The 11,934-nt window shown below is 38.7% G+C and overlaps 2 protein-coding genes across 2 annotated transcripts; one reads left to right on the top strand and one right to left on the bottom strand.

Annotated features, from left to right (window-relative positions):
• Positions 1-6,562: 6,562 nt before the first annotated feature.
• On the top strand, positions 6,563-9,511 carry LOC111886754 (FT-interacting protein 1). Its single transcript, XM_023882999.3, has one exon. It carries the CDS (start codon positions 6,744-6,746, stop codon positions 9,051-9,053), a length of 2,310 nt encoding a protein of 769 aa, XP_023738767.1. The 5' UTR covers positions 6,563-6,743; the 3' UTR covers positions 9,054-9,511.
• Positions 9,343-11,195, bottom strand: LOC111886755 (60S ribosomal protein L6). Its single transcript, XM_023883000.2, has 5 exons — positions 11,041-11,195; positions 10,209-10,475; positions 9,986-10,092; positions 9,722-9,903; positions 9,343-9,635 (listed from the first exon to the last, which is right to left on the bottom strand). Exons 2-5 carry the CDS (start codon positions 10,463-10,465, stop codon positions 9,480-9,482), a joined length of 702 nt encoding a protein of 233 aa, XP_023738768.1. The 5' UTR covers positions 10,466-10,475; positions 11,041-11,195; the 3' UTR covers positions 9,343-9,479.
• Positions 11,196-11,934: the final 739 nt, after the last annotated feature.

Raw genomic sequence — 11,934 nt, 5'->3', positions numbered from 1 at the left:
GGTTCGTTACTTACTATTGTTTTAGGTTAATGAAATCTAGATATACGAACTTTTCAATTGATGATTTCTCCTTAGCTTAGCGAGTTGTATAGTAATTACCTAACGTAAGCCCTAGTACACAAGGGTTAATTGAGTCAACCGGTTTGACTTGTTGACTTTAGTTGACTTTGACTTGACCGGAAATTGACGGTTGTCACATCGATGGTTGTAGTCGACTTTTTGTTTGTTTTGATTGGGTAGTCGGCGCTCTTTGAGGCGTTGTGGTGGTAGTCGTGGCCAAATGTTCCGTTGCGACGGGCGGCGGTCGCCATAGACTAGCAATGAACTCCGACATGGAGCTGACTGGCAGCGGCGTCGGTGCCTGTGTGAGTGGTTGCCCCTCCAGTGTCGATGAACCACTTCCGTTGAGGGACTGCATTGGTCTAACTGGGATGTTTTCGTCACCTTCCTGCCGTATCGGTCCTTTATCCGTCATTTTTGGCGCCCGCTGTTGCAAAATGGGTTGTGTCGTACTGGGTACACGTCTGAACGGCGCCAACTATTGTGATATGTCACCAGCTTGATTCCGTCTCTTTGGAGAATAGAATGAAAAACTGAGAATCACAGCAAAGAAAACAAGACCATCAGTCGTCGTCTGGGAGGCAGTCCCGGAACGAGGCTCTGACGATCAAGTCAGGTGGTTTCTTAGAGAGAAGGTTAAGAGAGTTTGGGTAAAAATGAAAGGGACGAGAATTTTTTATCCCTTCTCTTGAAGGAGAAGGGACCCTTTTATACTTGTGGTCGAGGGGACAAATCCCCGACAATATCTTCTACTTTTTTTAGGTTTGGCAGGTACAGGTGGCTTTCGATTGGTAGATCGTGCTCCGTGAGTGGTTGTTTGCTATTGGTATAGGTTTTCCAGGAGCAGCGCCCTAAGCGCTACACATGTCGCTCTAGGAGGCAATTGGTACTATTTTGTCATGACACTGACCTTGGCGCTTGGGCACCATGGAATGAATACAGGATTACGAGGGCGAGGACGAGGACGCGGTGTTAAACATACACCGTCCTTTTCCTAATCCGTCTATCAGACTGACGTTTTCGTTATGTATGACGTATTCCTAGTGGGATACATTACCATTGCCACATTTGTGGCATCCAGAAGTAGATCGAAAAGTACCCTCATGAACCTTGCCGCACTTGCCACAAATGCGGATCTTCTGACTCCCATATCTCACATCAGCGGACTTGAACCTCTTTGCCTCAGGTTGTAAATGCATAGGGGCCTACCTCAGCTCCCTCGTCTAGAGCTCCATCCCAATCTCACGCCGCTTCGCGACCTCCTACAACTCAAGGAGTGAATCATATCATTGATTGGACACAAACTGGTAGATATATGTCTTGATCAGGCTCAAGTATCGGGTCATCCGAGCTTGCTCAGAAGTAGCAAACTTAGGGCAGAACAACACTCCATCAGTGAACATCTTGGTGATTTCAGTCACCAACTCCGTCCCCTGACTCAAGTCTAGATACTCATGGGTTAATCTCTTTCTCCCTCTCTCTCCACCAAAGGGACATATCTCGAACGGAACATCTCAGAGAACTGCTCCCAAGATACAACAACTCTCTGCTCTAGAGTGTATGAACCAGTAACTAGCCTCCATCAATCCTTCGCTCCAGACCGAAGAAGGTTTAGAACACACTTGACTTTCTTGTCAGTTGGGCAGGAACACGTAAAGAAACATCCCTCAACGTCAGATAGCCACCTCATGGAAATGATTGGATCCTAAACCCTATCAAACACAAGGGGATTCGTATTGTCAAAGTCCTGGTACTGGAAGGCTTTCCCCCCACCAATCTCTGCAACAGCAGCAACCTCAGAAAGTGCAACATATCGGTCATCAAAGAACTCCATCATAGCGGTCTTGATAGACCCAAATAACTCCGGTATCTGCCCCCATACAATAGAAACAACCTCATCATGAATCATCTCCCTAACCTGGTCCTCAGTCAACCCTGGCCTATCCTAGCCACCCATTCCGGGTCGTACTTTAGATCCCCTCATGAAGACCATATTGAAAATAAACCAGAAAGATATCAGATGAAACGCATATCACACTATAGGAACTAATTCACAACAAGGCCCTAGGGTTTGTGACTTCCTTGATACGCATACGGGTCATGTGCGGAAGGTAGTATGGCTTCCAGTTGTACGGTCCTATACTGCCTTCCGCACTTACCCGTATTTATCTCAGAAGATCATCACAACAACCCTAATAGCACACACTAAATCCCCTCATGAACACCATACTGAAAATAAACCAGAAAGATATCAGATGAAACACATATCACACCATAGGAACCAATTCACAACAAGACCCTAGGGGTTGTGACTTCCTTGCTATGCGTACGGGTCATGTGCGGAAGGTAGTATGGCTTCTAGTTGTACGGGCCTATACTACCTTTCGAACTTACCCGTATTTATCCCAGAAGATCATCACAACAACCCTAATAGCACACACTAGAATACACATACACCCTATTCTCACTTCCTAGAGAAAGGCTAGACATTCCTCAACTGGCCGGCTGACCCCACATAACTCATCCATGAAACTTCTACCAACCCTGCAACACTCGTGTATGCTAATCATACATAACATTGGATCCTATAGACGGTTAAATACTTTATTCTACCCTAAGCCCACAACCAAACAAGGAATAGGAAATAAGGCCAAATCAAACATTCTCAGACTATAAAATCTTAGTTATGTACAATTTTAATGCATACACTAAGAAACTACAATAATGATGTCAATTTTTCATTCAAGAATAACCATAGGTCATCAGGCATCATACAATCAGACAATTATATCATACAATTCCTGAAGATCCCTAGTAACTACAGTAATGATGTTAACACAGTCGAGTCGACTCAGGCTTCGTACGCGGGGCGTACTAATTGTTCGAGGCGTCAGGGCCAGATCTGCATATGTGCAGCACGCCCTTTGGTACGACCAGCATACGTACCACTCCCCTACTTAACCGATTAAGTGCTTATTTCTCTGACTTAACACGTCCAATTGCAGATCCAAGGCTAAAATACCATCAAGAATCATAAAGTTTCCAACTTTATGACTTTGTATGTCTATTAAGTGTTTAATACACAAAATATCAACATCTTAATGCCTTAAGACTTTTTATAGCATGCATGGAGTAAAACTAACCATTAAGACCCCATTTTTATGACTCAAGACCCCTCATAAGGTTTGAAAGGACGACTTATTGGGTTAAGAGCATGCCATGCTCAAGAATCACCATATTTGGGACCAAAAAGGCCCTAAATGAAGAAATAACTAGATCTAAAAGATAAAGTGATCAAGTTATGAACTTTTTACCTCTAGGAGGTTGCTAGCAAGTAGGGAATCCCATATCTAAGTTGCTTGCAGGCTTCAAGGTCCTTGCACCAACTTCTCCTGCTTCAAGAACACCAAAAAGGCACACAAATGAGCTCAAAACACCCTTCTCACTTAGGGTTTTCTAGAGGGTCGAATTCTCAAATGGGGGCTGATGAAGGAATGATAAATGAGGCTATAATGATGCTTATATATGGACTAAACCCTAAAAATTAGGGTTTGGAGTTTCTCCACATACGCCCTGCGTACAAGGTGTACCCCTAACGTACTAGGGTCCACCTCAGTACGCTCCGCGTACACAACGTACGCCCAACGTACTACCTTATTGCCTAAAATCACCAAAATGCCACTATGGGCCATTTTGCATTCTTTCTTATACGCAGGGACTAAAATGCAATATTTATTCATACATAGGGTTAAAATTGAAAATACATCAACATCGGGATGGTTATTGAAATTCATATTCCTTTTAATATTTAGGGTTTAGAAACCCAAAACACTACCAAATGGTGAATCAAGTTCATAGATGCAAAGTTTGATGTTAGTTACATAATCTAAGCTTGATTCAACACTGAAAATCTAGTAGAACTACATTAATGATTATAATTCTCATAATCAACTTTAAAAATGAAAACCCTAAAAATCACCATGGGATAAGTTCCTTTATCTTAAATCTTGATTATTATCTAAAATAGGGAGAGACTGGTTACTTGTTTTTTATTTATGATCAGTATGCAAGAATGACCCTTCTAATTTTTTTTATTTCCAAGTTATGTTATTCTTTTAAGTAAACTATGTTAACTTAAACTTAAATCACAAATCTAACAAAGTAAATCAAGGCTAAATGCGACAAGTTTTCTCAATTTGTCACTTCTAGTCCTTACTCATATTTTTTCTATTTAAAGACTATAAATTCTCAAATTCATGTGTCTTCCTTATTTTTCTAGTAATTATTTATTTACAAGAAAAAATCAAATATGAGGATGTTACATTAAATGGTCGTATTCAATTGGTGATTGTTACAACAGAGTAATTTTGAAACGATACGTGTCGAAATTGTAGTATAAAGTCGATTAAACCTTTAGACGATTTCACTTTTTTGAAATCCTCCATGTCCACTTTTAATCTTTAGTCAATTTAGTTCCAAACTCATTTTCTTAACTAAAGATTGTAGGTGTCAAAACATAAGTGAATGAGACAAGTGAGGAAGAAAAGTCGATGAGATTAAAAGGAAACTTTACATAATTACATAACGGAGAAATAACAAAAATTTAGATGAATAATTTGGATTAAGAGTTTTATTCTCTAGCCGCTAATTATAACAATTTGATAATGTTTATATAGTTCAAATTTTAATTATTTTTTATTGAATAAAATTAAAAATATCATATATAAAAATAATATCTAAAGATTATAACTATTTTAAAGTTTCTACAAGTACTTTTATAACTTTTTTGTAAAATACAAAATAAAAGAATGTAATTTTGTCATTTTAACATAAATATCTAAATTCTTTGCAAACCAAACAAGATTGCATTTCAATTCTATTGCAAATTTTACCAACCAACCAAACACACAACATATCTTTTATCATTCCAATTCCAAATCCAAATCATTTGATATATTCAAAATGACACAAAAACATTCATGTAATCAAAACTCGACCTTTGAGCAATGCGAAGAAGGAGGGTTGTTCTAGTGCATGGGTGCTTAAATCCAGCGTTCGTGTTGAAATGTCCTACTGCTGAAATTGGGCATTGTTGAAATCAAACTGATCCTGAACGTTGCAATTGTTGAAATGACAGTAATTGGTCCTTACTCCTTAAACAGTTAAATCTTCTAGTGATATTTTGCAAAATTGTGAAATTTGTGATTAGTTTATTATAAAGGTTAAAAAATATGTTTATTAAGTAGAAGTTATCATCTTGATAGTTTAAAATCCCTTTAAAGTGTCTTTAGATGCTTGTAACCTCCCAATTCCCAAACCACTTTATTCGTAATAGCTGGGTCATTATTTTAATAATTATTTTGAGATCATAGATGATATATTAGTTGTCACAAAATAAAAAAAATAGGGAGGAGTTATAATCGGATCAACATGGTGACATCCAATCGAATTTAACTTGTATTTGTTTTTACATATTATCTAACTAATATGTTATTATTTATTTTGTCGGTTGTAAGTACAATATTTTAATAAGAAGATTTACTGTAAGGCTGGTAGATATTTTTACTGTATCATGTGGTGTGCCTAGGTAGCACTGCAGTGGGTGCGGGGAACACCACACTGTGTTGGTGTTTTGGTGCGGTATCCACCCGTGAGACACCATTACATCATTTTTTTTTTAACTTCATATTATTATAAAGTACAACATCTCATTGTTGTATATTTTGAAGAAAGTGATATGTGACTATTTTCTAGCTACAAGAGGGTGATGAGAAAGAAGAAAAATGATATGTATAAGGGGAGGATGATAGCTCACAGCCTCACACACACTCTTGGCGTAAAAACTAAAAAGCAATTGCATAAACCATGAAACCGTCACAATCAAGTTTAAGATTTGTATCCATTGTTTATAAAAGTTTGTAAACTAAATTTCGTTTTTTTACAAAAATACAACAGTTGCCGAACATAGTCTTTATACAAAATGCAATCTTAAGATATATATAAACACAAAATTGAATACGAAAAAGTTGGTAAAAAGAATTCATCATCTCCAGAATTGAGTTCTTTTGCTTTGTCCTTTTAACTTGTTGTATAATCTTTTTCCAAAGTTTTTTTTACATTCATTCCTGTCTAAGCAAGAATAGAATGTCCTGTAAAAGCACTTCGTGATGAAGCAAAGCATATTAACATTGCTTCTCTGGCTAAGGTTGTACTTTGTGCCTGGATAAAAGTGCCATAGTTAGAAAGACTGTTTTAGCCTTTACTAGAATAGAATCATCAAGTTTGGAAATGATAGTGTTTCGTTTCCTCTCATTTTCGTTTTCTAGACCCAACAGAGATTATATTTTAACATATATTAATATAATAGCAAGTAGGAACATATATTTTAATTGTCTCGTTTAATTGTCGTTTCTTTTGTTTTCTACACACCTAGTTGCTGCAAAGGTATATGTTATGCCTTGCCCCACAGAACCCGAGGTTACTTGCTGCAAAAGGTAGTAGTAATCAACACATCATGCATGCATGCATGCATGGTGTCACTTCACAAACAAGCAAAGAATGAACAAAAAGAACATTAACCACGATGCTGCTGGCCCTTCTCATGGTCTTAATTAAGGTTTTAAGACCAACCATCATATCATCGTACCTCACAAGTCACAACACAAACACTTAGAATCCCCAAAATGATCCGATTAAGAAATCGTCAAATGAACCATGAACCCGTTCCCGGAGTTCCCCCTCTCCAACAAGATGACTACAAGCTCAAAGACACAAGCCCACAACTGGGTGAGCGATTGGCAACCACATATGATCTCGTGGAACAAACGTACCATCTTTATGTTCGTGTCGTGAAGGCCAAAGACCTTCCTGTTGGGTCAGATCCGTATGTCGAGGTCAAGCTCGGGAATTATCGAGGCCGAACAAGGCATTTCGAGAAGAGACCAAACCCTGAGTGGAACCAAGTCTTTGCCTTCTCGAAAGACCGTGTTCAATCATCAACTTTAGAAGTTTATGTAAAAGATAAAGAGACATTCGGGCGAGACGATTATATTGGAAAAGTGGTTTTCGATTTGAACGAGATTCCAACACGAGTGCCGCCGGACAGCCCGTTGGCTGCGCAGTGGTACCGACTGACGGACCGGCGGGGCCAAGGGGAGATCATGGTTGCGGTCTGGATGGGGACACAAGCAGACGAAGCATTTCCTGAAGCTTGGCATTCAGACGCTTCATCTGCTCATGGAGAGGGTGTTTTTAACGTCCGATCGAAAGTTTATGTGTCACCGAAACTTTGGTATTTGCGGGTGAACGTGATAGAAGCTCAAGATGTTATCTCGAACGATAGATCGCGTGTTCCAGATGTTTCCGTGAAGGCGCAAGTGGGAAACCAAACATTGAGAACAAAGATAAGTTCCGTACGTACAATGAATCCTCTATGGAATGAAGATTTTGTGTTTGTTGCAGCCGAGCCATTTGAGGAACATTTGGTTCTCACCGTTGAGGATCGGGTTCATCCTTCGAGAGATGAGGTTCTCGGGGCATTGAGTCTACCTTTGACAATGTTCGAGAAGCGACTTGATCATCGGCCAGTTCATTCTCGATGGTTCAATCTTGAGAAGTATGGACTCGGTGAAACTAGGTTTTCTAGTAGATTGCATATTAGGGTTTGCTTAGAAGGGGGATACCATGTTTTAGATGAATCGACGTTGTATATAAGCGATCAACGACCGACCGCTAAACAACTATGGAAGCAGCCGTGTGGTGTTCTCGAAGTTGGAATTTTGGGCGCAGAAGGCTTGCTTCCGATGAAGATGCATGATGGGCGAGGGTCCACCGATGCTTATTGTGTGGCGAAGTACGGACAAAAATGGGTTCGGACACGAACGTTTCTTGACACGTTGAACCCTAAATGGAACGAGCAATATACATGGGAAGTTTACGATCCGTGTACGGTCATCACACTCGGTGTTTTCGACAATTGTCATTTGGGAGCCGAGAAATCAGATACAGGACGAGATTCAAGAATCGGGAAGGTCAGGATTCGGATATCTACTCTCGAAGCTCATCGAATATACACACATTCATACCCACTTCTCGTACTTCACCCCTCTGGGGTGAAGAAGATGGGTGAGCTCCAACTTGCGGTTCGGTTCACCACGTTATCACTAGCCAACATGGTGTACATCTATGCACACCCTTTATTGCCCAAGATGCATTACTTGAACCCGTTAACAGTTAACCAAGTCGAAACATTAAGGTACCAAGCCATGAACATAGTGGCGGCGCGTCTAGGTCGAGCCGAACCACCCCTTCGGAAAGAGGTAGTTGAGTACATGTTAGATGTGGATTCTCACATGTGGAGCATGAGAAGAAGCAAAGCGAACTTCTTTCGAATCATGGCGTTGCTTTCGGGATTATTTTCTGTTAGTCGGTGGTTCAACAACGTTCGGGAATGGAAAAACCCGATCACGACAGTCCTCGTTCATATCTTGTTTTTGATATTGTTATGGTATCCCGAGCTGATACTTCCGACTATCTGCCTCTACATGTTCTTGATCGGGTTATGGAACTACAGGTTCCGAGCCCGACACCCGCCTCATATGGACCCAAAACTTTCGTGGGCTGAGGCGGTGCACCCTGACGAACTCGATGAAGAGTTCGACACGTTTCCAACATCAAGACCACCAGATGTAGTCCGAATGAGATACGACCGGATTCGAAGCATTGCTGGGAGGATTCAAACAGTTGTAGGAGATTTGGCTACACAAGGAGAACGTATAGGGTCTTTGCTTAGCTGGAGAGACCCTCGAGCTACAAGTCTCTTTGTCGTTTTTTGCCTTTGTTTAGCTGTTGTTCTTTATGTGACTCCTGTTAGGGTGGTGGCTTTAGGTGGGGGATTATACATGTTAAGACACCCTAAGTTTAGAAGCAAGTTGCCATCGGTTCCTAGCAACTTCTTTAAGAGACTACCAGCTCAAACGGATAGCTTACTCTAACTGGCATCAAATCATCAAGCAAAAGCAAGAATCTTTCCTCGTTTTGGTTTTTTAACATGTTTGACTTCAGTTTCTATGTAATGTTCAATTAATTATAATAATAAATGTTTTTCCCTTCTATGAACACGTCTAGATCAAAATAATTTCTTGGGTATGTTTAGTATAGCATCCTACTTCTATTTCTTTTTATTACAACATTGTAGTCCTAGTCTTGAAATCTTCAAACTATAGCAATGTAATTCAAATACAGAACAATTTTGGAATTATAATGTTTTGAAGAGGATGCAGATTATAGATACCAAAATTCAATTGCAAAAAGGTAATTTCATTGTTGACAACCATCAAAAACTGACAGAATGCAGCCTCAAAATCTAGAGCTTACACAAACATAATCAAGAAAACAAAATTAACTCAAAGACATTTCATCTAAAAGACAAGCTCATGTGGTTTCATGCCTGCCTTGAGTGAAAATCTTGCACCCAAATAGCTTTTCAAATCAGGAACAGCCTCAATGGTCTTTATCAAAGCTGCATCCACGGATTTCTGGTCATCCTTTTTCTCCTGTGGGAGCAAGCTCTTTTCCTATACACGAATTAAAAAAAAAAAAAGTCAAAACATGATGTCAATGGAACAAAAGCTACAATCTTTTGTAGTCAAAGTAAAGTTACCTCTTTCTCTGCTTCAAAAAACTCGCCCTCTCCTTTGGTCTTCTTCTTTTCAGTTTTCTTTCCAAAGTACTTGTCATCAAACTTCTCCACATTCACCCCCGAGATGTCGACCTTGGTTGATGTAGCAATCACATATGACTGATTTACCCTCCTCAAAGGAACACCATTGATCTTAAAAGGACCTAAAAAAAGAAAGGTAGGGTACAAGTTCAGATAACCATTGCAAAAAAGAATCTGAAACTCAATAAGAAGACTTATTTTTACCTGTAACCAATAGCAGTCCAGATGTAAGTTGTTTCAAGAAAACAACTCTTTTCCCCTTGAACCTCCCAGCCAATATGATCAGCACAGTTCCAGGAGTAATACTGGCTCTGAACACATACATATAACAAACATACTCAATACACATAATATATAGAATGTATACATATAAATAAATATCACTGCAGTATATCTATTTAGAGTGAATAGTATATAGATTATGGACCTGAGCTTGGTGGGTCTGGCTTTGCGTTTGTTGACAAGGGGTTTCTTCACATCATCAGCTGGATAGAACTTTGGTGGCTTCTCAGTTGGTGCAGCAGCAATGGCTTTTTTCTCATGCTTAGGGAAAGCACCACCATTTTTGGCCTTGATGGCCCAAAGACCCCTCTTGTGGTACATTTGTGAGCGTGAATACTTGCCCACACCTCTGATTAGATCAGGGTTCCTGCTGACATGGGGTTTCCTCTGCTGTGGTGCCATTGATTCTTACCTGAAAAACGGCATAGAAACGAAAATTCGTTTACACCATGGAATGATGGAAGACTTAAATGCACACTATCAGCAAAGACTATTTAATTTTCTTTCTTTGGGCTACTTTCCAATGGTTATTGTGGGTGTCGATAGTTATCAACGAGGAATGAAGATGAAGCCACAAAGCAGTGAACCTTTGATGGTATAAACAAATGAAACCTCAACTGTTTGATCCAAACAGATTGGTCCTACTACTAATCAGGTACAAAATCACTCATTTCATACAAAACCTTCAAGTCGATAATTCGCGAGCTAACAAAACCCTTAGATTAAATTCAATGGCAACTCATATCAAAGAAATCCAGTAGCATAAGGCACCCCTAATTAAACAGAGCATAATGTAACAAATTAAAATTTATCGGGCACCGAAAATACATACGAACCAAGGTACACACTACTCTTCGATGAACATTATTCGTTTGTAAGACATTCAAACAGAATCAAAATAACAAAAAGGAACAAAGTAAATGTGCTTGGGTTCTAAGCAATTAAACTGATGAAGCAAGCGAAAGCCATCGCATTACCTGTAATGTGGTGGTCTCTGTAACGAAGGGCAGCGGCGCTCTCCTGCAGTCGGCTGAACAAATGGAAGAAACCCTAATACACAGGTTTATAAGTAAAACGCATAAAGGGCAAAATTGTCATTAAACACCCCCTCTTTTGTTTTTCTCGATTTTAGCCTTGGTCCCTTTTTTTTTTCTTTCAAAACCCTAGATAATGCATCAATAGACCACTCTTTGATGTGCGAGAATTAAATGACCTAATTTAAACCGATTAATACTATGAATGTTTTGTTTGGCATGCTTCTAAAGGTTGTTTATTTGGTTGATAAGTTCAAAAAAATAATAATAATAAATAAATAAATAAATAAATAAACTATAGAATAAAGTTTAAACAAATTTATGATTTTTTTTTCTATTTTTTTCGAATATACCCTTACTCAGTTTAATTATTTGTTAGAAAAAAATCATTAAATTATATGATAAATCGAATATTTATTTTCTTTTTAAAAGCAACTAGGGTGATCCCATGGTGAACCACGGACGGTATTTCTGTAAATTTGTCTCATGTATAGGGACCATTTGTGTAACTTTGTTATAAATAGATCATTTATGTAATGTTGGTTAATTGATTAGTTTATTATAGCATCGTATTTTTATTTTTTTCTATTATAGCATCGAACTTTGACAAATATACAAAATTATAGCAATATCATACATATATAAAACAATTTTCACAAAGTATGATATCGTAATAAGAAAAAAGTCCATTGATGTAATTATGTGGTAAAAAAGAGTTATCATATAATAATAATAATAATATAAACAATTTAAATCTTACAATACTAGATTCTATAGGAGTATTATTGTCTCATTATTAGAAATTGAACCCCCTCAAGAGACGCAGAAAGGGTGATT

Source organism: Lactuca sativa, chromosome 4 (assembly GCF_002870075.4).
Source record: "Lactuca sativa cultivar Salinas chromosome 4, Lsat_Salinas_v11, whole genome shotgun sequence".
In the NCBI taxonomy this organism is placed as follows: domain Eukaryota; kingdom Viridiplantae; phylum Streptophyta; class Magnoliopsida; order Asterales; family Asteraceae; genus Lactuca; species Lactuca sativa.
Note: the sequence above shows the minus strand (reverse complement) of the source record. Positions and strands in the feature narration are given on the sequence as shown.

Excerpts from the sequence above, each read along its gene's own strand:
- LOC111886754 (XM_023882999.3), top strand. The coding sequence starts at position 6,744 with ATGATCCGATTAAGAAATCGTCAAATGAACCATGAACCCGTTCCCGGA.
- LOC111886755 (XM_023883000.2), bottom strand. The coding sequence starts at position 10,465 with ATGGCACCACAGCAGAGGAAACCCCATGTCAGCAGGAACCCTGATCTA. Across the intron at positions 10,093-10,208 it reads GCCAGACCCACCAAGCTCAG|AGCCAGTATTACTCCTGGAA; the intron begins GTCCATAATCTA and ends GTATGTGTTCAG. Across the intron at positions 9,636-9,721 it reads TTTTTGAAGCAGAGAAAGAG|GAAAAGAGCTTGCTCCCACA; the intron begins GTAACTTTACTT and ends ATTCGTGTATAG.